This window comes from Monodon monoceros, unplaced genomic scaffold (genome assembly GCF_005190385.1).
Source record: "Monodon monoceros isolate NGI ecotype Baffin Bay Population unplaced genomic scaffold, NGI_Narwhal_1 Super_Scaffold_2, whole genome shotgun sequence".
Taxonomy (NCBI): Eukaryota; Metazoa; Chordata; class Mammalia; order Artiodactyla; family Monodontidae; genus Monodon; species Monodon monoceros.
The window spans coordinates 77,330,655-77,357,026 of record NW_021703776.1 but is presented as its reverse complement, the minus strand read 5'-3'; the positions used below and the strand labels follow the sequence as shown (position 1 = coordinate 77,357,026).

The window sequence follows — 26,372 nt, the reverse complement described above, 5'->3', positions numbered from 1 at the left end:
TGTTACAAACTGGTAGAAAGGCCTCTCTTGTTAAATGTGTTTAAATGGTGTCATTTCCTGTTTGCAAAGTATTTTCATGATTCTTTTGTGAAGGTCTCCAGGTGAAGGAGGCTGACATCTTGTTTCACGAAGCCTCAGAAGTTTGTGCACTCACTATGTACATGGTATGGTACTAAAGGAATAGTATTTGAAAAATATAGATAGGTTTGCTACCCTGTTTTGTTTGAGAAATCAGATGCTATTAGGATTGTTGCACTGAAAAATACTGCAGTGATAAAAACACGGATTCGCTATGCTTATTTTGAGTTTCCCTTTCAGCTTTTCACGTAGGTCAGCTCTTCTTTCCACTGTACATCCATGGCAAACTGCTGAATCTGAAACTTCTCAAACTCAACAGGTTCAAAGTGCTCTTTTTTCTCATCTCAAACCTGGTTCTATTTATGTATGTTCAGCTTTCTGACTCAACACCAGGAGCCATTCGTGTTTATTGCCTTCCCAGTCCAAACAATAATCTGGTACTGCTACTTTCTCCATTATATTGCGGTGTCTGCTCTTGTCTTCCACAACCATCCGCGTAGCTGGAAACTTCAGTACCTCTCATATGGAGCGTGACAGTAACCTCTCACCTGCTTCCTCCCTTCTAATCCTACATGTTTTTATTGCCATATTAATATTATTGAAGCACCATCCTGTTATCATGACCCAGCTTTGAACAGGAAAAAAAATATGGCTCCTCTGTTAACAGAATGAAGTTCATAGCCCTTGGCTAGGCTTTCAACACCTGTGGCATTCAGCCTGGCCCCCACCTGCCTTTCTATGTTCTTTCCCATATTCTTCCCCATGTGACGATTCTTTACACACCCCCTGTGCCAGGTGAGCCGAAGCACTCCCTGTTCCTCATCTACACCCTGTATTTTCTTGAATTTTAATTTTGTCTCACTTTGTTCTCTTCACTTGGAATCCCCCTTCTCTGTTCTTAAAGAATCAAGCGAAATTCCTCCTCCACAAAGCCTGCTGTGCTCCTGCCTTCGCTCATTTTTCTTAAATATTGTGGGAGAGGGGGAAATCCGTGAGGAATGTATAATTCCCTAGCATACCCAAAAGCTTGTGATATTCTGCTTCGTATTATAGATACTTATACATGGCCCTCTTATTGCATTGTAACAACTTGAACATAGGATAAATATTTAAATCCTTTTACCGTAAATTGTCCAGTAATATTTAACGTGTTTCCTGTTGTGGGCCCTCATGGCAAGTGACTGACAGAATGGAAACTGAGGGTGAGGTGTCGTGAAGGAGAGGGAGGTGGTTACGTTGAACCCTGGGGTCAAACTATAGGATTCAGACCCTGGCCCTGCCGAGTATGAACTGTGTGACCTTGATCCTGGAAAATTGTTGAAACCCGTCTGTGCTTTAGATTTTTTCATTACTAACCTGGGATGATGATAGGAACTCCTTCCATATGGTTGCTCTGAGGTTTAAATGTAATGATGTTTACAAACACTTAGAACGTTTCCTGACATACAGTGCTGTATAAATTCACCTCTTACTAGTCCTGATGAGGCTAAAGTTCTAATCTGCTCTGACAGCGTCCTCTAAAGTCACTGATAGTGTCTGTGTTATTTTACTTAGTGCTAAAATCTCTCCGTTTCATCCTTATTAATGTGAATGTATATTCAATTATTGAGGGAAGTATAGTTAGTAAATAATTGCTTGAAAATGTTAGCTCATGACTTCTGTCTAGAAGATAAAATGTTAATACCAAATGGAATCCTAAGGAAAATTTCATGATGTGCAAAAATTTGCGAAGTTATACCTACCATTTTAGGCAATAATGTATGCATAGTCTCCAGGCTATCGAAGTCCCCTGGTTTTTATGTTTGAAGTTAAAGTTCTTGTGTTCTTACTTTTGAACATTTTTTTCCATTACTTAATATAGTTTAGTTCAGTTCACATAGGCTAATTTTATATCTCATTAACTTGTTCATCTTTTTCCTACTTTTAAGTAGTATTCAAAGGGAAGTGTGGTTTGGGAAATGCAATTTTAAGACTCTCAGAACTGTTCTCTGAGAAGCTGCGGCAGAACTGCTCTTTCCGAGCCAGGTTTCTTATGCACCGTTTAGCAAGTAGACGTGAGAGTGATCTTTACAGGCTCTGCCTTTAGCAGCCGAGTGCTCCCTGACTCAGACGTAACAGTATCCAGGCAATGCGTCCCTCTTGAGAATACGGGGATCACTTCACTTCCTTGTGCTCTTTGTGCTGCACGAAGTTGCAGAAAGAGTTTTAGTTACCTTGGAGTTGCTGGCTAATTGTCAATGATCAGATAGCGGGAAGGAAGGACTTTTTTGCTTCTGTTTTTGAGGGAGGTTGCCTCATGGAAGATGGGTCAGTCTGGAGGGATGTTAGGGTCCAAGAACCTTTCAAATACAGGTGGAATTATTCCTTGCATTTACATTAAAACTGGGACTGGTTACGGGAATCCCACCATTGGAGATGGATTGGTTTAGGCCTCTTGTTAGGGTGGTAGGGTGAGCTAACAAGGGTCATATATTGTGGTGTGAGGTAGGGGTCATAAATATCTGAGAAGTTGAATAATGAGAAGACTACTATGAAAGACATATTGTCAGATAGTACCTGCTTTGTTACCCAATAGGTAGGCAGGTAGTCTTCTCAGAAGATTTGGAGATTGATCTGGACAATGAAGGTAGGTAAGAAGAGCACCCCAGGCAGGAGAAACACACACAACGTATATGATTGGGGAAATGTAATATGTTTTGTATATAATGAGCAAACTAATTTGTATAAATAATGCAAGTATCCAAGAGATTAAAAAGTGAGATTGGTACAAAATAGGGTGGACCTGAAAACTAAGCTGAGATGTTTGAGTATCATTCTTTCTCATTCATATCCACTTATTTTCATTCACTTCCACCCATACTTCCATCCCCCTGCCCTTTACTCCTCCTCCTCTTCTAAGATGTTAGCCTGATCAAGGGTAGTGAGAATCATGTGTAGAAACAGGGCAGCCATGAAGAAGAGTGGATTGTAAAGAAGGACACTTCAGTCTTAGCTGAGGCCATTGTTGGATGCCTGAAAGGAAAGACCTTGCCTTCAACTGGAGATAGAGAACTGGGACTCAGGAGAGAGGCCAGAGCTATGTGCTGAGTTATGTTATGACATCATATACAACAGCAGACACTCTGTCTAGAACAGCTAAGGACCAACTGTGTGTGCTTATGGGCTGAGAGAATGAGGGGGCTCAGCACAGAAAACAGAGCAGGAACAATCAGTACTCTATCTTCACAATAAGTAATTTGATTCAAGTGATGGTAGAAAATTAACAGATTTATTGATGAAGTAAATGAATTTGCTAATTCTTAATACAGCTTTTGACCAGGGTTTTTAGGCTATGTTGCAAAATCCATGCATATTTGGCACTGTCAAATAAGTCAAACACTGGGCTGTGAGAAAATTATAATGTTGGGTGGAGTGTTCTTTTGGAATTGGGGTTAGGTTTGTGCAAATTCGTTCTCATGATGTATTATGTCTAGATCACCAGATTTATAGATGATACAAACAGAATAATCAGCAAATGAATTAATCTCAGGGAAAACACTATTTATGTAACAGTGCAAATCCTAGTGTACTTGTATATTTCATACTAAAAGATAAAGGTGAATGTTATAAGAAAGTAACAGAATAAAATTTGTTTGAAAAGAGATATGCCATAATTGGACTGGGGACTCAGAAAAGAACTAATTTTTTTTTCAGTGGGAGAAGGGCACAATTGACTGGGGTTAGCACAAACAAAGGCATCATTATGGGAAAACACAGCTATTAATCCGCATTTTTAGTGATTGACAATGTGAAGACAGTTATCCTGGTTCTAGAAAATAGATTAATCATAGAGGGCAATGATGCTAAACAGTGCTACGAAAAGTGCTTTTTTAGAAGACTTTTTTTTTTCTTTAAGATATGAGCAAATTTAACGAATTTGAGTATTTGATGTTTGTAGTTTTTACAGCGTTAGAAGAATGATATCAGATGCTATAAAATGAAGCTGTTGGGTAAAACTTGGTAAGGTTGTTCTTATGTGGTTTAAAATTTTCTTACCTGTAAGATAGTTGGCCACCAATGAAGTCTTTGGGTCTTCCCAAGGACTTCTGCGAAGGGAGATTTGTTGATTTCTGAGACCTTCTCTTCTCAGAACTGTTTCCACGGAACTTGAGAGGACTGGGGCCCAGAGAGCCCAGGGTTTGAGATTTGCAAGTCAAGACTAATAGATGCGGCATCAGATCAGTATCTTCTCTATTCCTCAAAGTCCATTTTTTAATATTTCCATTTTAGCAAATTCATCCTGATATTATCAACCAGGAAAAACATCTCTTCCATCACTGATTTCCCACACTCCTTGATCAGTAGCTTTCTGGTGGCAATTCTATTCTGTTTTAAATGCTGTTTTTACTGTTTTCTGTATGAAATGTGAACTCCTGGAAGGCCACTACTTCTGCAGCTACAGAATAGCTTTCAGTAGTGCTTGCTGTACAGTAGGTGTAGAAAAAACATAGAGTTAGTAAAGTAATTGTGGGCCATTCAGTCAACATTGTTCAGAGCCTATGTCTTAGTGTCCTTTTATGAAGAATTTAACAAATCTTCGAAAGGGTAAGGTTGATGATGTGTAGGCCTGTGGTGGCCATTTTCCATTGCTTATGTTTGAGAAGCCAGACAGCCTCTTCTAGAAGAAATGAATAGAGACTTCTATAAAGAAGATTCTCCTAGAGCCATGGTTCTTTACCTCTTTTGAGTTAACCACCCCTTTGGGTAAGCTATGAAATTCAAACAATTCCTCAAGGAGAAAAGTGCATATCTCTCCAAATTTTGCTCCCAACTTGAATGGTTCAGACTCCTGAAGGTCCAGGTTAAGAACTTCATAGCCAAGAGAATTCTGAATTTGGAAACAGCAATCCCTGTGTAATGAACAGGCGGAAAATAAAAGTACTGGATATTTGTCAAGACATTGAAATATTTTGATAATTAAAGTGATAAAATGTTCTGTATAATAGATACTCAAGGCATTGCAGAGAATAAAGATATGTTTAGGCATCTGTTATGGTCAGGGTTGAATGACCCTCTTTGAAAGACCTGGAAAACATTCTGTGCCAGGAAAGAATATCTGTGAAGTATAAGTAATCTATTGTCATATAAAGTGTTGTAATCAGGAATTTAAAGTAAAAGAAAATGAAATTAAAAGATGTCCTTGTGGAGTGAGGACTTGTCTCTGGCCTCTACCACCAACTCCATGGTCCCCAAATTATCCCCATTGTCTTTATCTCACAGCCCAAATCAGGCACTAGAAATGGATACATCACCAACATTTTAAAGTCTGATGTCCCACATCTATTAAACCATCCATATGGGCTTTTTTCTACTTTTTTTTTTTTTTTCTTGAGGGGAAGGAGGAGAGGAGGTAGTGTGCAAAACCAAGTTTTCAGAAAAGAAAAGATTATTTTCACCATAGTGATGTATACAACTGTACTGACAAAGTGAAATGCACTTCAAGTGGCTAGAGATACACTACACCACGCAAAAAAAGAGTCTTGGCCAAGGAGTAAGAGTACCTGGATTTGGTCTGCCTTCAACTATGTGATTCTGGGTTTCACTACATAACTCTAATTGGATTGGTTGTGGGCTGTGAAAGAAAGAGAGAGGTCAAAGATGAGACCTAGGCTTTGGGCTTGAACAAATGGTAAATAGGTGTGCCATTTATATGACATGGCATTACTCACGGAAGGAGTGATTGAGGTGGGGAACTGGCAATCAGAATTCCATTTGGGGCATGTTAAATGCAATGTGCCTTGTCTTCATGCAGGTTGAAATGGTAGGTAGGCAGTTGAAAATAACAGACTGGCCCTCTGGTGAGAGGTTGGAGCTATAAATACATACTTGGGAGTTATCAGTGAATAGATGCTGTTTATGGCCATGCACTTTGAGGAAAGCACCTAGGCAGTGAACGTGTAGATTAAAGAGGTCTGTGGCCCCAATCCATTGTTTATAAATGTTAATCTCTCGTGCATGGGAGCACATCTCCAATTTAATAATGGAAATTAAAATCTATTTGCCTTATTAAATTTATTTTTAAACATTCTGAAAATGAGGTACATTGTATAAAACTAACCAACTGGGGATTGGGTGGAGGAAGTGGGTGTGGTGATAAAAGGGCAACATATGGTGTTAAAACTGTTCAGTGTCTTGACTGTGGTGACTGAGTGAACCTAGACAGATAATAAATTGTATAGAAATCCATACAAATGAGTGTGCATAAAACTAAGGAAACTGGAATAGGATGGATGACTGTATCAGTATTCTGGTTGTACATGATGGTCTAGTTTTGTAAGATGTTACCATTGAGGGAAACTGGGCGGTGTACAATGGATATCTCTCAATTATTTCTTACAACTGCATGTGAAACTGCAGTTATCTCAACTGAGGAGTCAACTTTTAAGAAAGCATTCATAATCCTAAAGATGCTACCAGAAAACTACTAGAGCTAATCAGTGAATTTCGTAAAGTAGCAGGATACAAAATTAATGCACAGAAATCTCTTGCCTTCCTATACACTAATGATGAAAAATCTGAAAGTGAAATTAAGAAAACACTCCCATTTACCACTGCAACAAAAAGAATAAAATATCTAGCAATAAACCTAAGGAGACAAAAGACCTGTATGCAGAAAACTATAAGACACTGATGAAAGAAATTAAAGGTGATACAAACAGATGGAGAGATATACCATGTTCTTGGATTAGAAGAATCAACAGTGTGTAAATGACTATACTACCCAAAGCAATCTACAGATTCAGTGCGATCCCTATCAAACTACCAGTGGCATTTTTCACAGAACTAGAACAAAAAATTTCACAATTTGTATGGAAACACAGAAGACCCCAAATAACCAAAGCAATCTTGAGAAAGAAAAACACAGCTGGAGGAATCAGGCTCCCTGACCTCAGACTATACTACAAATCTACAGTAATCAAGACAGTATGGTACTGGCACAAAAACAGAAATATGGATCAGTGGAACAGGATAGAAAGCCCAGAGATAAACCCACGCACATATGGTCACCTTATCTTTGATAAAGGAGGTGAGAATATACAATGGAGAAAAGACAGCCTCTTCAGTAAATGGTGCTGGGAAAACTGGACAGCTACATGTAAAAGAATGAAATTAGAACACTCCCTAACACCATACACAAAAATAAACTCAAAGTGGATTAAAGACCTAAATATAAGGCCAGGCACTATCAAACTCTTAAAGGAAAACATAGGCAGAACACTCTATGACATAAATCACAGCAAGATCCTTTTTGACCCACCTCCTAGAGGAATGGAAATAAAAACAAAAATAAATGGGACCTAATGAAACTTAAAAGCTTTTGCACAGCAAAGGAAACCATAAACAAGATGGAAATACAACCCTCAGAATGGGAGAAAATATTTGCAAACGAAGCAACTGACAAAGGATTAATCTCTAAAATTTACAAGCAGCTCATGCAGCTCAATATCAAAAAAACAAACAACCCAATCCAAAAGTGGGCAGAAGACCTAAATAGACATTTCTCCAGAGAAGATATACAGATTGCCAACAAACACATGAAAGAATGCGCAACATCATTAATCATTAGAGAAATGCAAATCAAAACTACAATGAGATATCATCTCACACCAGTCAGAATGGCCATCATCCAAAAATCTAGAAACAATAAATGCTGGAGAGGGTGTGGAGAAAAGGAAACACTCTTGCACTGCTGGTGGGAATGTAAATTGATACAGCCACTATGGAGAACAGTATGGAGGTTCCTTAAAAAACTAAAAATAGAACTACCATACGACCCAGCAATCCCACTACTGGGCATATACCCTGAGAAAACCATAATTCGAAAAGAGTCATGTACCAAAATGTTCATTGCAGCTCTATTTACAATAGCCAGGACATGGAAGCAACCTAAGTGTCCATCATTGGATGAGTGAATAAAGAAGATGTGGCACATACATACAATGAAATATTACTCAGCCATAAAAAGAAACGAAATTGAGTTATTTGTAGTGAGGTGGATGAACCCAGAATCTGTCATACAAAGTGAAGTAGGTCAGAAAGAGAAAGACAAATACTGTATGCTAACACATATATATGGAATCTTAAAAAAAAAAAAAATTCATGAAGAACCTAGGGGCAAGACGGGAATAAAGACACAGACCTACTAGAGAATGGACTTGAGGATATGGGGCGGGGGAAGGCTAAGCTGGGATAAAGTGAGAGAGTGGACATATATGGACATATATACACTACCAAACGTAAAATTGATAGCTAGTGGGAAGCAGCCGCATAGCACAGGGAGATCAACTCGGTGCTTTGTGACCACCTAGAGGGGTGGGATAGGGAGGGTGGGAGGCAGGGAGACGCAAGAGGGAGGAGATCTGGGGATATATGTATATGTATAGCTGATTCACTTTGTTATAAAGCAGAAACTAACACACCATTGTAAAGCAATTATACTCCAATAAAGATGTTTTAAAAAAAAAGCATTTATAAAAATTATATAAACTTTCAACTGTGTTTGAGTTTCGTAATACTCAAAAGAAAACAAAACATATGGCACATGGAATGGTAAACTAAAATTCTTACTTATAGTTAACCAGCTGATTTACCTCCTTGAATTCTGTCTAGCATTACATAAAACAAAGACAACCAGTAAAAAGTTCTATTGGTTGTCTTTATTATATTAGCTTTTCCTCTTTTTTTTGTAAACATGTTTGGGAGTATGCTTTTCTAGTTTCACAGAAACGGCACTGTAGTCATCAGTCGCATTTCAGGCTCTGATTGCTATTAACGGACAGTTCAGTACAGTAATGCTCTGCTTTTCTTTGTCTATATGTTTTCAGACAAATGCAGTTAAGACATTAATATTCTTTTAAAGTAGTAGAAAACTCTGAGAAAGAAAACACTTGCAGACTGCAGAAGTGACTCAAACAATTCCATTTAAAGTTAAATAAGAACTGTTAATATGAAGATACAAATAGTTAAAGATGTTAAATAATATTTTGTGGTGAAATATGAAGGAGAATTTTTAAGGTTTTAAGATGTTAAATGCTATTTCTTGGTGGAACTGTAACTCTTCACTGCAAGTAACCATTTGATTTTTTGTGGAAAAATATTTATCAGCATTTAAGCAAAATGAGAAGATACACCCCATATTACGTTTACTGTATTTGAGGTATTGTAGTTAGGGTTCTTACACATAATTTTTGTTTTTAGGACCTTGATTTCGGTTACCTGGAATAGGCATTTACCATCTCTTTTTTTCCTTAATAATTTTGTTAGTTTTTAATGTAAGTCATTTTGACTTCAGATGCAGTGAACAGAGAGACTTGTTTCTGTTTGATTTTGAATATGAATCAATTAAAATAGAAAGTGTATTTCTTTTTGAGATGACATAGCAACTCCTTTACGACAAGGATTTAGTTTAAGAAAATCTTGGCTATTTAAAAACTTGTTTTTAAATAAACTTGATTTTTTTATATAAACTTGGGAACATTTTTTGGAAAGGTGGCCTTAGATCTGTTAAACAAACAGATAGATGGATTGATATAGAGGGACAGGTAGACTTCCTTATGTCCCTCTTAACCTGTTTGTGATGGAGACAGGCACAGTGACCTTTCCGAAGTCCTGCTTAAAACCTCACAGTGAAATCCCAGTGCTATAGGAACCAATTCCAACGTCCCTAATTTGCCTGCGAAGAGTAGGCTTATAAGGTAGTCCCACCTCTCTCTCCAGCCCCATCTCTCATGAACCTTCCCTTCTTCCCCCTCTCCCCCCATTCCATTCCCCAAACCACTGTCTGCTCTCACCTCCAGACATTTGGTGCCCTCTTACTGGAGCACCTACCCTTCTTCTTGACCCTTCGTATACATTCTGACACCACCATCCTACTGACCTGCTTTGCCCCTACTCATCTTTTTCAGAATTTTTCTTATTAAGGCTATTTTTTTAAATGTAACATGGTAAATTTGTAGTTCTTCAGCAAATGGACAAGTTAATCTGTATTCTCCTGGGTGTTTAATGTTGTACTCAGTACTAATCCAATTTTTAGATGGACTTTTACTAAAGTATGGTTGTATTGTGTGGTCTAGGCTTCTTAATGAGGGAAGTGGGAGAGGGGAAGGAATTAAAGAGAACCATTGGCCTTGTTCACATCTGTAACCCACCCAGTGCAGCCCACACTGTGCATGGCCCATAGGACTGCCTCGATTTAAGAGGTCTTAATGAACTAATACAGGGAGATAGAAGGAATCATGAGGAAAAGTTAAAAGAGGTTATAGAAAAAGTTAAGGATTATGTCAGTGGAGAAGTTAAAGTAATATTCCATGTAGATGGAAATATCTATAAAAATGAGGATAGCATGCTAAGCTTTCAATCAAATTTAGAATAAGAGAATGGAATTCTAACGTGGTGCCGGTCTGTGAAGGGATTTCTTGGCAGTATGAGCCTGTTGGTACTAGAATGAGGAGCATATGAAGACCTAAATGGTAGAAAGTTATAGCAATCAATCAAATAGTGCCTTGATAGTTTAGCACAAATAAAAACTTATTATTAAAATGAAGGAAATATTTTTTGAAAGAACAAGGAAAAAAGTGAAACATTACTCAGTATCTCACTATCCAGAAATGCATTCTGGGAATTTGAAAGAACAAAGCAAGAGATTTATCTATTTTGAACTATTTAGGACTGACCTTAATGAAGGCAGAAGGATGGCCTGAATAAACTTAATGACAGCTTAATGCATCCTCAAGGAAACAAGGACTTCTTGGTTTAGCTCTGTTGTGGACAGGTTGGGCAAAGAATTATTATAATTAGATTTTTTGGTAAGCTGAGCTGTTAACCTTAGAGATTTATTACCTTTTTTGTGAGCAAACCACAATGAAAAGTGCCCAAGAAATTTAATTAGAGTGTCGATCTAATTAAACAACTTTCTGTGTTCTCAGTAGGTAGTTGAGAGAATTTATAAAGTTTTTTCAGAGTCATTTTGTCTTTGCTTTAATCTGTAGGTCACTGCCATTAAGTAATCATGTATGTGTGATTTCTGTTTTGTTTTTAAGTTGGATAATGCAGATGAACAAGCAGCCCAGATCAGAAGGGAACTTGATGGTCGTTTGCAACTGGCAGAGAAAATGGCAAAGGTAAATTGTTAACTTTGATATACTGTACCACATTTCTTTCTGTACTTAGATTTCTGTGAGCTGAAAGAGTTTTGTATAGATAAAGCCAGAATAATTTTCTCACGCATACCTCTTAAGCCCAGGTACCTGAATGCATATTATCTAAAATGGAGCACATTATCTATTTTACATATCCATCCTTATATAAGGTGTTTAAATTCAGTGATAACTTTTTTTTTTTTTTTTTTTTTTGTGATACGCGGGCCTCTCACTGCTGTGGCCTCTCCCGTTGCGGAGCACAGGCTCTGGACGCGCAGGCTCAGCGGCCATGGCTCACGGGCCCAGCCGCTCCGCGGTATATGGGATCTTCCTGGACCGGGGCATGAACCCATGTCCCCTGCATCGGCAGGCAGACTCTCAACCACTGCGCCACCAGGGAAGCCCCAGTGATAACTTTTGTAGATTATTCTTAAAGCAATGCCTGAATTTCTCAAACTGCCAGACTTAGAAGAATTTTAATACTGCACTAAGCATAATATAATCAGAGAGAAAACCATCCTGCCTGCAGAATCATACAATATATTCCGAAGTATCTAGCACAGTGCTTGGCACACAGTGGTGTCAACTAATATTTGAATGGATGAAAAATATAATTTGAAGTTTCTAGTACAGCGTCTCATAGGGCATATTGAATACAATATTTTGTTTACTTTTATTTATACAATCATTGTGTGAACAGAAATAGATTTCAAACAAAAGCCATGAGTTTCTTTTTACTTCTGAGGACTCTTTGTCTAAATCATTCTCTAGTAAATTGATGCATTAATTTACTTCAGTGGTAAAAATAAAATTTTAGTCTCTTAAAATAGACTTGAGGTTATAATGCTGTTGATCTGAGAATAAGATTTTTTTCCTTTTGCTAAATGAAAAATGTGAGTATTTGATAGACTCTCCCTCCCTCCCTCTGTGTCTGTCTCTGTCCCTGTCTCTCTGAAGAATCCTCTCTGTTGGGGATTTTTCTTCATTTAAAAAACTTTAGGCATAACATGTATAAAGCAAAGTGCACAGATCTTAAGTTTACAGCTTGATGAGTGTGTATGCGCCCTGTATTAACCACCTCCCAAATCAAGATAGTGAACTTTTCCAGCACTTTAAGGAGATATATCCCATACTGCATGTGACTATTGAAGTTTTGTGTTTTTCAAAGAAAAATGTATTTATGAATATGTAAGTTTTAAGACTAGTACTGTGTTTATCTAAATGTGTATGAAATTTAAAAGTAGCCAAGTTGTTGAGAAATAGATATAAATAGAAATACATAGAAAATTGAGAGAAATTGGGTAACAGAGATGACCGTAAGTTGTGAGAACCAAGCCAAGGGCAGAGGGTGAAAAGACAACACACCTTGTTACCACCCTCTGGAGAGGTACTACATCATTCTAGAGATTCAGATGTGGAATTCATAGGCTAGGAATCAAGTATTAGCCTGAGGCTTTTGGAAGCTTTAGGGAGAGAAATGCATTCCCCAGAATGCTAACCTGAGTTGGAAGCTGTCTGTGTCTGGAAGGGCACTGCTCTTCTTGAAGCCCTGAGGCTACGAGAGAATCCAGAGAGATGTGCCTGACAGTGTGGGCAGGACTCTGGACCTGTGATCAGCATTTCTCAGTTGCCTACTTGTATTTAGATTGTACCTGAGCTGTACACACTGTCATTAAGTTGAACTTCTTCAAGGGCCTGGCTGAATATGTGATAGTTTAGATGAATTTCTAGAGGGTTACAGAACAGGATGGAAAGCCTTGGGTGTGTCCCCGAGCTCATGTCTGTGGGAGAGGATGTGTGGTGTGTGTGTAACCTCTGGACTGAGTGAGAGGAGCAGGGTCAGTGATGCACATACAGCAGCTTCTCTTTGCGGGGACCTTGATGATTTCATCAGAAGTGCTGATAAAGTAGAAAAAGCATGGGGACAGGTGTCTGGGAACTGACTATACTGCTGAACTGAATGAATAAGCGTTTTCAGAACTCTAATGGAAAACTGATGAATTCATAAAAGTGCTAACAAAAGATCAAGATGAAAATAAATTAATTACGTGGGACTGAGTGAACTGATGAGGATGATTATAATTTTTGTGACTTTCTGTTCGAATTAAAAAAAAAAAAAAGCCCACAAGGACGCAGAGGCAAAAAATATACAAATCAAATTCACTTAAAGTAAAGGAGCTGTTACAGTGGAGGATTCCTGGACTGAATGTCAATATTATGACACAGCGTGAGTGTGTTTCGTGTTTGGTCATCGCAATCGCTGTTGCTTTTGTTGTGGTCATCCATTTACAATGCTTGCTGTCAGTAAAAATAAAATACAGTGTGTGTGTGTGTGTGTGTGTGTGTGTGTGTGTGTGTGTGTGGAAAAAGAAAAAGCGTGGAGAAGGAAGGAATTGAAGCTGATGGGATTGGAACAACAACAACAGCAAAAAAAACACCCCAAAATATAATGCCTTTTGGTAAATATATTGACAGAGCAGATAGAGCATGTTTAATTGCCTTCTACTTCAGTTTCACCAAATTTAAGCCACCTTCACAAAATATAAGGCTAAATATAACTTACTGACCTTGTTGTCTTAGATCTCTACAATAATCCTGTGAATCCACAAGGGCAGATGATATAATGAATTTATTTTATAGACAAGGAGACTGAGGTTTAGGGAAGATTACTTAACAAATCAGAAGACCTCAAACGCTGGTCTTTGGACTCCAGAGCTTAGGTTTGCTCTCTTAGGCCCTGTTACCTCTTCAGTCTCATAAATCCAGAAGTGTGGTTTATTCATAGTTTATAGTTTGCAGTCAACTATTAGTAACACCTGTCATGCTTTACAACACAGTATAATAACACTGAAGCCACAGGGCAGAAGTCTGTTTCAAGGGATGTAAATATTGACTTTAATATTTTAGCCAAGGCATAATAGGAAGTAGTAGGAGAAAAAAATGGGGGTGGACTGGGCCAGAAAGACCTGTGGGCCAGGTTCATGATTGCTGTTTCCTCGATATAGGCAACTTATTTAACCTTTTGGAGCCTGAATTTTGCTATTCATAAATTCAATGAATAAATATTTCTTGAACACCTGTTAAGATAACCAGGCACTATTTTAGGTACTTGGGATACATCCAGACAAATGTAGTTCTCTTAGGATAAAACCAGACAAAAATATTCCTGCCATGCCCTCAGGGAGCTTACATTTTATTTGGGAGAGACTTACAGTAATTACTGTAACTGAATTATGGAAGGTGAACATTTGCTACTTAGAAAATAAAGCAGAGAAGGTGGAATCGGGAATGTGGGAGGGAAGGAGAGTGTTGAAAATTTCCAGTCAAGTGGTCAGGGTAGGCCAGTTCTTGGCAGTACTATCTTTCTAGTAAATCAGGGTCAGAAACTTGGAATCATCTTTCTCTCCTTTTTTCCTCATGCCAAATTTATCAGGAAATCCATTTCTATCTATCTTCAAAGTATATTTCCACGATCTGACAGTTGTCACCGTGTTCATCCTACCCTCTGATCCATGCTTCATCTACTGGAAAGTTAAGAACTCTTACAGTGACTAAAGTTGAATAATGGAAATTTTGTGGAGCAAATTTTTTTTAATGTATATAGTGCGTTAGGGCTGCTAATGGGCTAAGCTGTACAGAGGACTAAATTAGAACGTTGAAACTGTGGTTTGTAGGAACAACTCACAGGTAAACTACAGAATAACCCTATTTCTGATGCTGTTCTAATTTAAAAGATCAAATTTAATATGTACATTAGTTGTACAGTTGGTTTTGTTTCCAAGAAAGAGGCAACATAAGCAGGCTAAATAAAATTTATGAAATATTATCGACAAACCTCAAAGCTTTAAAAGAGAGTTGTTGGGGTTTTTTTCCCCAGAGAGAAAAAGAAAATCTAGTATAGTCTATTTCCTGAAAAGTTTGAAAATGCTGATGAAACAGTCAATTTGGGTGATTCCTGCCAGTCTCCTCCTTGAAAAATGATAATGACTGAAGTGTTTTTAATGAAAGCTAAGTAAGAATAGATTTTTTTTCATGTGCTAATGCTAAGTTTTCCATTAAAAAACGCCTTAAAAATTTGGAGAAAATAACTGGTACATCCAAACTTTCAAACATGTGATATGTTTGCCTTTTGCTTTGCTAAAATGTTTCTAATGTTAAAACTAGTCTGAAGGGCATTTGAAAAGTAGGTGTTTTTAGGCAAAGTTAAAATAAGATTCAAGTATTAGATATAAAAGTGGTTAAAAAAAAATCCAGTGGTTAATTTCCAACAGGGATTTAAACTATAACCATTGGATTATCTTAGTCACCAGACACACATTATTTATATCTGTACCACACAAAATTCTACAAAGTAACGTGTGACTTCACTTGTAAACAGGATCTTTAATCAATGTAAACGGTAAATTGAACTAGGTACATTTCCCCCACATGGTCCTTGGATGGCCTTTGCTCACATATGACGTTGGAAGGACCTGTTCCCTCACCTTTTTGCCTTATATCTGAGTTTTGGATGCTTTTTATGACAGCTTTTAAAATTAGTCCACAAATGTAAAAATGTTTTTATGCTTTATTTTATCTTTTTCCTCTTTTGCATGTATTGAAAAACTATCCAAAACATTATTCCCTGCATCCCCAAAGGAAACCAAGTTATTATATAACTGAGTAGTTATGTGTTTTTCCTGATGATGCAAACTTACTGTGTGGGAATGTTGCTTCAAGCTACAGAGGAATATTAAAAGGATACTTAAGAATCTTCCTTGGGAAAGTTAATTATGGATGTAGATATTTAATCTCTCTGTGATATAAATACGCAATTTTAACATTGATTATATGTAAATTTTTAAAAAGAAATATGTCAAGGTTATATTGGGGGAAAAGAAAAACAGGTGGTCCAGGACTCTGGGACTGATTCATGAGGTGGTGCCAGATGCTCCTTTCCAGCCCATGAACAAACTGGTGCAAGTGAGTCAGACCAGGGATAGGTTGATGAATGCATTGTGGATGTATTCCATTCACCCTGGAGATGGGGATTTCTTAGGTAACAGTTTGAATGGTGCCAAAGGAAACAGTAGTAAAGGCATTGATTTTTCTGGAACGTTAGGCAGTCATTCATTTGAATGATGGCAGCTTGAGGCTGTCATCCCCCAGCCAGTTTTATACCGCTGTCATTACATTACATCGCATTTCCCATCATAAAGCTGTATACCCTCTACCTTTCAGAGAGAAGACCTAAGTGCCAGGCTGTCAGAGGTTAAAGAAAGAGCCAAGAGTATGAGGAAACCTCACTTGCTATTTGTGGGAATGTACATGGGTATAACCTTCTCGAAGGGCAATTTGGCAATAGCTGTTAATATCTATCTAAGTGTCAATACTTGGAATGTCCTTTTAACTGAGTGAAGGAAGCAGAAGTCTGATTGCAGAGGTCTGAGGACTGAATGGCAACACTCATGTAATTTGGGAAGAAAATTGAATCTCCTAATATTATTACTTTTTCATGTACAGCTTTTATCATAAATTTACATTAGGCTTTAAACTTAATTTTTTCTAAACCTTTACTAAAAAACTGAATTTATGGCAATAAGGGATCTTGATACATTTGTATGACATGAAAGTTAACTAATTTTAGAAGTATGGCCATATTTCTATTTCATAGTAAAGGTTTTTCAATTTGAATGCCTAACACATCAGTGGTATGAAAGAGAGATACTGTTAAAATGTTTGTTTCTTAACAGTCAGAGCAGTATATACTGAACATTCTTCTTATAGACCAGTTGTTCCAAGTATTTCAGAGATATCAGTGGCTAATTAAGATTCATCTATACACTAAAACTTTTTACATGTATGTTTTTTAGAGTTGGTTTTTCCCTTAAATAAATACCATATCAAAAATAAAGTTAAGCTGAAAATGTATATCATGTGATTCCTTTTTTATGATAATGATCCTCCATAAGGTAGATAAGGTACAGTTAAATATAATCAAAATTGCCTAAGCCTGAGGCTTTTAAAGCCTAGAGACTAAAGTATCATTGAGCATCACAATTTCTAAGACAGTCGAGTATATATCCATCATATAATCTTTTACGATAAAATTGAAATATGACTTGTGTAACATTATTATTTTAAAAATTATTTTCAAGGAAAGAAAATTCCCCAGATTTATAGCAAAAGAGATGGAGAATATGTATATAGAAGAGTTGCGGTCTTCAGTGAATTTGCTAATGGCCAATTTGGAGAGTCTTCCAGTTTCGAAAGGTGGTCCAGAATTTAAATTACAAAAATTAAAACGTTCGCAGAATTCTGCCTTTTTGGACATAGGAGATGAGAATGAGATTCAGCTGTCAAAGTCCGACGTGGTGCTGTCATTCACCTTAGAGGTAAGTGGCTTTATCCCGCGTTTGCTTCCGGCAGTGTAAATGAGGCTACAGGGTCATTTCCGCTGACCTTGGTGGTAACGTTTCAAATTTAAAGCAATGTAATATATTTTGAAGAAGTTAAATTATTCTTCATTTGCTAGACAATCAGAGTGTGAATGCAAATTAACGCAAATTGTCCTTTAAACATAACAGTGGTGTTAGGATTAAATAATAAAATAATACAAGTTTTGAGGCAAGTGTTCTTGGCGCCACCTAGGCTGGTGGAAATTTATTGGTAGAGTAAGCACTGAAACATGCTTGAGTGGAAATAGGATTTAAACACATAATTGAATTCTCTGTAATTTGGAAACTCCTTTCAAGCTTTTGGTTATTCTTGTTTTTAATCTGCTTTAACTACGAGATCATCTTTCTAGAATCAAATCGCATAAACCAGCTGTAATGTACAGTATTGGGTACTATAGATGATGAGAAGTAAAGACTTCTTCCTTTCTAGGATTTGCCGTTTCATTACAGGTACAGTAAATATCATTAAAAAGAAGCGAGAATAAATGTTGTGCATTTAAAATTGTGTTCCCCAAGACTTCAGAGTTTCATCCCTTTTATACAGATCACTGGAAACCAAAGACATTGATCCCTGACCCCTTCTACTGCTCCCTGTGGATATTTTTCATGATGGCATTTCCTCACTGCTAAACTCTGTATATGGGCCGATCCATGGATATGTGTATGGGTTTATACCCAACACCCACACATATGCTTACAATATCCAGCTTAAATTTTTAGCCTCTCAAAAATTCAAGCTTGTAACTCCTTTCTTGCATTGTTATGTACTCTCTCTGCTAGGTCCCAGTACTGCTATTTGAGTTTGCTCGTTGACAAAGCAAAATATGTGGAGTCTTAGGAGGTACAGCTTTAGATTTTTTTGTTGATACCTCTTACACTTGGCTTGCTTTGTTTATGGCAGAAAAAGCAAATGTCTGCTTCTGTTCTTTCCTCCACTTACTCAACTCTAAGAGAAATTCAAGCTTGAGGATAAGACAACTGCCTGTCTTTCTTCCCTTCCAGGCTAACATTTTCTTTGTAGGTTAATAGATTCAATTCAGTGTCAGGGTAGAAATAGGAGATTTTCTTCTGACTCCATACCCAGTTCAGGGATTAGCTAATAACTTTGCCAAGTGGCTTTGTTCCTGGGTTTCTTCTCAATCTGTTTAACCTCATAACCTCAGAATGTTTAATTTGAAACTACATAGTATCTCAGGTGTAGAATTTCCCAATCATTCCTGCGTCAGGTTTCCTGCCAACTAAAATGAAAACTGCCAACTCTTTTTTTCTTAAGGTTTTGTACAAAACAAAGTCAATTATTTAATTACAGTCTAACTTTTTCTAACAAGAGTTTGGCATTTAAATTCATTAATAATAAAAAATAATTTAGAAAGCAAATGATTTGTGTAATGTTTAAACCTACCATTATCTCTACAAGCATGCAGAACTGAAAACAGTTCAAAACACTTTCTCTTTTCTCTGTTGTTTAAAAATCTTACACCATTGTTAAGTAATTAGCTTTTATGAATTCTCTTTCCCTTTTGAAAACAAAATTATGCTCATGAGTTAGTTTTTTTGTGAAACTATGAATTGTTATTCTGTGCTCCATTGCCAGTATGTTAAACAGGGTTGTTCAGTTAGCAATAAAAGGGTGTCAGGAGGATGAAATGAGTTAAAACTTCATTTTGCCATGGTCTGAGAAGCTTCCATATTTTTACAATCATTTTGACATCCTCTGTTACTAGGTCTATATAAGGCAGATATTTTCCTATCATGGCATAGTACAGATCTGTCCCATGTTGCCTACAGTATTTTAAAGAGGAGTTGTGTCTCACAACAAAATGAAGTCTCTTTCAGGGCAGACTACACAGTGCTTGTCTATGGGACACCTGAGGGAATGGACCAGGTACCTCCTCCAGCCCCAAGGCCTCTGACCTCAGCCTAGCTAAATTGAATAATTATCTCTTGCCCATTATCCAGGCCTTGCTTATCAGACACCAGATTTCAGCCTAAGAAAACTCTGAAGGGCAAGCAGTTAATCCATTTTAAGGGTTTCACATTTCATCCGTCAGGCTGGTCCAGTGGAGAAGGAGTTTTTCTAGGAACTGAAGTCTGAGTCAAATGAATAAGTGCAGATTTGAAACACTGCTAAAAATTTTATCATTTCTTTAAAATTTCTACCCACTCCTCCCTTCTTGCACCACACCACCTAACATATAAATCAGTTATTTATTATATTTATTATTCATTATCTGGCTTTCTTTACTAGAATGTAAGCTTTAGGAAGTTAAAGTCTTTTTTTTTTTCCTTTTTTGTTTACTGAGGTATCCCAGGAGCCTAAAACAGTGCCAACAGCCTAAAACAGTTGACTCAATAATTGTTTATTGAATTGGGAACTTTGATGGTATCAAAACACAGCAGTTAGCCTCACAAGATTACTCTTACGTCTCTTCATTTATGAAGCCTTCAGAGAGACTTATAAAGCTAGAGACAAGCTAACTCACAAAACACTAAGCTAAACAATGGTATGTTACAATTTAATATTCAAGTAAGGTTAGGAAAACGTTCATCCATGAAGTTATGAGTCTGTTGTAAGGGGAATGGTGTCAGTGGCATGAATATAGTTGATGTTCACACTGAGTGTTCTAGGGCCGGCAGACCCTGTGACCTCCTCTGTGTTTGGAGGTACGTGTGTGGTCCCCCTATTCACCATACTGCTCAGCTGCCTTTACGCACAACCCGCACATGCCTGAGTGCCATGTAACTCTGTGGGCGGACAATGCATTATTCAGAAGCGTGTTATCTGGTTTCGTATTTTGTACATGCCTCCCTTCTTTATGCTTGTAGAATAACTTTGTTTTATCCTGATTACATCAGTTATCCAGAGATCTGGGAAGAAAAGGCAGAACACAGATCAGTTTTATTTTCTGTAGTTTCATTATCAAGTTTTACTGGCAATTGGTTGAAACAGTTGCCTAAGATAACTTAGGTTAGTTGATGGTCCATGGAATTCTTAGCTGCCTTTATCATTAATGATTGAGACTAGTTCCACTTTTCAAATTCCTTTTGGAAGTCAGATCTGTAGAACTGTGTTTTATTTACTTATATGTGTGGATTCATAACAGAAGTTACGTCTTTTGAAAGTGGCAATTCTGCAGGATAGAACATTCCCGGAACAGATGGGAGCATTGTTTTGAGGGACAGAAAACTGTTTCACAACTCGTATGTTTTAGGAGGTCCTGTTTATAGTAGCTTTGTAGTAGAGGTGACAGAAATAGTGTTAAGCAGATGCTTCCTTTCTTCTCTCTTGCACTTTGGCTATTAAACACGCTACAGAAAGAGATGCAGGACAAACAGTCATATTCCCATATAGGAACCAGTGCCATCAAGATTTCTAGATTTATCTTGTGTACTCAATTCTGCTTCATGTTTAGTACTTCATCTAAACTTCCTTGAATATTAGAGCAACTGTGAAAACTGTTACTATTATCTATTAATTCTCATAGTCTGTTTTCAGTTGTCTTCATTTTAATTCATACGTTGGTATGCGTTTCAGTGTGACAAAATGACAAAAGCCTTGATTGAGGGAGGAAAATGGTTCTGAATTTGACCCGTATTTTTTGGTGATCAGTTTCCCATATGTTTTTATGGAAAAATGCAACAAAAATAATAGGCATTTGTATTTACAAAAAAAAAGCTGTTGTACCAGAACTGAAAGGAAGAAAACTTCTTTTAAGATGGTTTGTTCCTTTGAGGCTTTTTGCCTGAACTTTCATATCAGAACTCTATGAAGAGTGTAATGATTTTCATAATGTATTAAAAGATCAATAAATGACACACATCTTTTTTTTGTTTTGTTTTGTTTTGTTTTGTTTTTGCGGTATGCGGGCCTCTCACTGTTGTGGCCTCTCCCGTTGCGGAGCGCAGGCTCCGGACGTGCAGGCTCAGCGGCCATGGCTCATGGGCCCAGCCGCTCCGCGGCATGTGGGATCTTCCCAGACCGGGGCACGAACCCACGTCCCCTGCATCGGCAGGCAGACTCTCAACCACTGCGCCACCAGGGAAGCCCCGACACACATCTTTTTAGTGGATATTTTGGTAGCTACATGGCATGAATGATGCTATTAATCTTGTTTATACATATACAACAGGAGATCAATACATGTGCATGTATAAAAAGGTCATTGAATATATTTTATTAATTTTGAGAATTTAGGAAACTTCATGATGCAAGTTTTGATTTTAAAAAACTATTATAAATGACATTTAGTAATAGTTATATTTTATGTGTACATCCAGTAAGAATGTTAGGTTACAATATTTTAAGATTGGCAGTCTTTTATACAGACATAAAAAGCACACTTGAAAACTATGTTTCCCTTTCCCCCAGGAGTTACAAATATATAAGGTAATATCAGTCTTTCCACCCTTTTCCAGTAGACTGCATCAAATTGGTATATGCCTTTAATGGATGGGGAAAATTGTTTTCCTTGTCAAGTTAATAGTAAGATATTCATTGCCAAGTTATATTTTCCATATTTTCATAAGGTAAACAGTGGCTATGAAGAAAATTCTTTTATCAATGCTAGTAGTCATATAAAATAAGTGAACATAGAAATTTTCTGACGTCATGTATTGATATCAATGAATTGGTGTGATGGTGACAGTGTCTACCAGTCGCCTTATGTGGAATTCAACCTGAATCCTTTTAACACATGCACTGAATTTTCATTAATAATTCTGCTTTGCCTCGTGCAGACCTGCCATAATTTCTTTTCAGGCTCTGAGTTTATATCTCACTTACTTCATTGTGGCTCATATTTAGAGACTTGAATCTCTCATAACTGGCAGGAGATGCGTCTTCAGATACCAGACTTTCTCAAAATGTTACTTGCCTTCCATGAATAAAGGTGGATTATAAAGAAGATAAAATACCATGATATTGCCAGATAATGTTATCAGTTGGTCTTCCTAATCATATGTAGTTCATACTGCCGTCTCTATTGCTAAGTGTTGTCAGCTTGACGAATCAGTGAAACATTTTTCTTATCCTTAGATTGTCATAATGGAAGTGGAAGGTTTGAAGTCAGTCGCTCCCAATCGAATTGTTTACTGTACAATGGAAGTGGAAGGAGGAGAAAAACTGCAGACAGACCAGGCGGAAGCCTCAAGGCCACAGTAAGCCAGCTGAAAAAAATGTGTTTTTCTTCCCCCTTTTTTTTTTTCGGTACGCGGGCCTCTCACTGTTGTGGCCTCTCCCGTTGCGGAGCACAGGCTCCGGATGCGCAGGCTCAGTGGCCATGGCTCACGGGCCCAGCCGCTCCGTGGCATGTGGGATCTTCCCCCACCGGGGCACGAACCCGTGTCCCCTGCATCGGCAGGCGGACTCTCAACCACTGCGCCACCAGGGAAGCCTTTCTTCCCTCTTGAAGAGATGTGCTTTATCTCTTTGAAGAATCGTATGGTTTTACACTCTGAAACTTATTTGGCTAGCTTTGTCTCAACTGTGTTAGAATCAGTGTGTGCCTTTCTGGATAATGAGGCTATAATTAGAGTTATGCAGAATCCCTGTGTAGCACAAACAGAAAATCCAGCGTGCAAATGTGAAGCTAATTATTAGGCAATTAAATGTTTGTAAGTCACTTGTAAGGAATGCATGTGTTGTTATCATGTGTTATTTAAAAGGCAGTGCTTGATCCTATTTCAGTTACTAGAAATGTAATCTATAGCTTTTCCATTTCTGTGTATTATAGCTCTGTGGTGGTGCTGAGGTAGATATTAGACAATGCCTTGGGATACTTTAGCGAGTAGGCTTGAGTTAGAGAACCGGTTAATGACTACCGTGCAGTAACTGGAGATGCTAAAGCTGTTCTTTGCTGGCAGTTTTATGTTTCAGATTCTGGGAGTGAGTTTAAGTTTGGAAGATGTTCTTTTTAACTGATTCAAACATGGGAAATATCACAGTCTCTGGTAGAAATAACCACGTGGGCCAGGGGAATTTAAATGAAAATTGCCTGGCCTTCATTTGCACACTGCCTTTTGATAACACTTTTTCTTCCATTTAAACTTTATTTAGAATTTCTTACAGGCCTTAGGATTTTTGCCTTATAACGGTGTCAATATGTGGATTCTTCATTCAGGAAACCTCAACCTCTGAGATTCTGGCTGAGCACCGGCTAGATAGAGATGAACGAGAAACTTTGATTTTCTTTGGGGCAAAGTCCAAGGAGGTATACAGAGAATTAAGTGTAACAGGACAGATGTGCACAGAGTATTATGGGATTGAGAAGAAACAAACTGAAACTTCTCACCCTGCCTTACAAAGCCCTACAGGTCTCCCCTGACCAGCCTCTCATTACCTCTGGGACCTCACCTTGTCTCTCTGTTCCCCCGGTCAGTTACTATTCCGCCCCCCTGGACCTCATGAAGTTCCTCTCAGCCTTCTCTCATCATTGCACTTGCTTTTTCCCTCCGCCTGCAGTTGCTCTGCCTCTTACCTTTTTTATAGCTGGATCCTTAGTACTGAGAAACTTAAACATCACTTGCTGAGAACAGCCCCTTCCTTTAGACAACCCAATGCTAAGGGGATATTTTCTGGCTCATCACTGTATAATTTTTAGATTAATGGGTTCCTCATCTGTGTATCTTGTACTGTTTCCCTTCCTCTGTCCTTTTGGACAGAGCTCTTGTCCTATTGATCTTATGTCTTAGCACCTCGTAGGTACTCAGTCAGAATTTACTAATTCACGGTGAAGTGAAAATAATGAGGATAAACAGCTCTTTAAGAGGTTAAAACCTCTCAAGAGGAGGCTGTGTGAGACAGAAACTGGGACCGTTTCTAGCAAGGCATATGGAGTCAAGGGAGGGGTTTGGTGTCTGTTTTAAAAATTAGCTGGTTTAGTATATTCACAGTGTTATGCAACCATCGTAAATTTTAGAACATAGTCATCACCTCAGAGAGAAACTCTTTACCTTTTACGTATCAGCCTCAAATCACCTCAGCCCTAAGCAACTACTAATTGACTTTCTGTGTCTATGGATTTGCCTTTTTGGGACATTTCGTATAAAAGGAATCATACATAACAATAATATGTGCTCTTTTGTGACTGGCTTCTTTCACTTAGCATATTTTCAAGGTTCTTCCATCTTGTGGCATGTGTCGGGACTTCATGCCTTTTTATGGCTGAATGATATTCCATTGTATGTATATACCACGTTTTGTTTATTCATCTAGGCTAATAAGACTTGGGTTGTTTCTACCTTTTGGCTACTGTGAATGATGCTGCAGTTAAGGCTGGTATACAAATACCCATCTGAGTACCTGTTTTCAGTTTTGGGTATACAGCTAGGAGTGAAATTGCTGAATGATATGGTCATTCTATGTTCAGCTTTTTGATAATCCATCAAAATGCTTTTTCACAATGCACCATTTTATTTTCCCACCAGCAATGTATGAGAGTTAAATTTCTTCATATTCTCATCAATGCTTGTTGTTTGACTTTTAAAAATATATAGCCATCCTAGTAAGAGTAAAGTGGTATCTTGTGGTTTTGATTTGCTCTTCTCTAATGACTAATGACGTTGATCATGTTTTCATATGCTGTAGTAGCCATTCATATAGCTTCTTTAGAGAAAGAAATGTCTATTCAAGCTTTTTGCCTATTTTTTATTTGAGTTGTTTGCCTTTTGGTTGTTAAGTTGAAAGAACTATTTATATATTCTAGCTACTAGACCCTTATCATATATATGATTTGCACATGTTTTCTTCCATTCTGTATATTATCTTTTCACTTTATTGGTACTGTCTTTTGAAGCACGAAGTTTTACAACTTTAAGTCCAGTTTACCTAGTTTTTGTTTGTTGCTGTGCTTTTGGTGTCATATCTAAGAATCCAGGGCCAAATCCAAGGTCACAAAGATTTACCCCTGTGTTTTCTCCTAACACTGTCATAATTTCAGCCCTTACATCTAGGTGATTGACCCATTTTAATTTTTGTACATGGTATGATGTAGGGTGAAACTTCCTTCTTTTGTGTATGACAGTCCAGTTGTCCCAACACCATTTATTGAAGAAACTACTCCTTGTCCATTAAATATTCCTGGTACCCTTTTGAAAATCATTTGATGATAGATACATGGGTTTATTTATGGACTGTCAGTTTCATTTCATTGATATATCTATATGTCTATCCTTATGCTAGTACCACATTATCTTGATTACCATTGCTTTGCACTGAGTTTTAAGATCAGGTGTGTGAGTCTTCCAAATATGTTCTTTTTCAAGATTATTTTGGCTATTCTGGTTTTCCATATGAATTTTAGGTTCACTTTGTCAATTTCTGCAAAAATTTTGTAAATATCACCAGCTTGGATTCTGATAGGAATTGTATTGAATCTGGGGTCAGTTTGGAGAGTATTGCCAACTTAACAATATTAAGTCTTCCTACCCAGGAACGTGGGATATCTTTCCATTTATCTAAATCTTTAATTTCTTTCAACAATGTTTTGTAGTTTTCAAAGTATGTTTTCTACTTCTTTGGTTAAGTTTATTTCTAGTATTTTTATTCTTTTTGATGCTATTATTAATGGAATTGTTCTTTTAAATTCACTTTTGGATTGTTCATTGCCAATGTATAGAAATACAGTTGACTTTTTGTATATTAATTCCATCTGCTGCACCCTCGCTGAACTTGTTTATTCTA

General features: G+C 37.5%; 1 protein-coding gene across 14 annotated transcripts in view; it reads left to right on the top strand.

Annotated features, from left to right (window-relative positions):
* CADPS2 (calcium dependent secretion activator 2) overlaps positions 1 to 26,372 on the top strand; it is a 499,759-nt gene that overhangs the window by 176,183 nt on the left and 297,204 nt on the right. For all 14 annotated transcript variants that reach the window (XM_029233024.1, XM_029233030.1, XM_029233033.1 and 11 more), the window contains 3 exons: positions 11,157 to 11,237; positions 17,393 to 17,629; positions 22,728 to 22,849. In XM_029233024.1, coding sequence (XP_029088857.1) covers positions 11,157 to 11,237; positions 17,393 to 17,629; positions 22,728 to 22,849 — 440 coding nt within the window. The remainder of the gene's footprint in view (positions 1 to 11,156; positions 11,238 to 17,392; positions 17,630 to 22,727; positions 22,850 to 26,372) is intronic.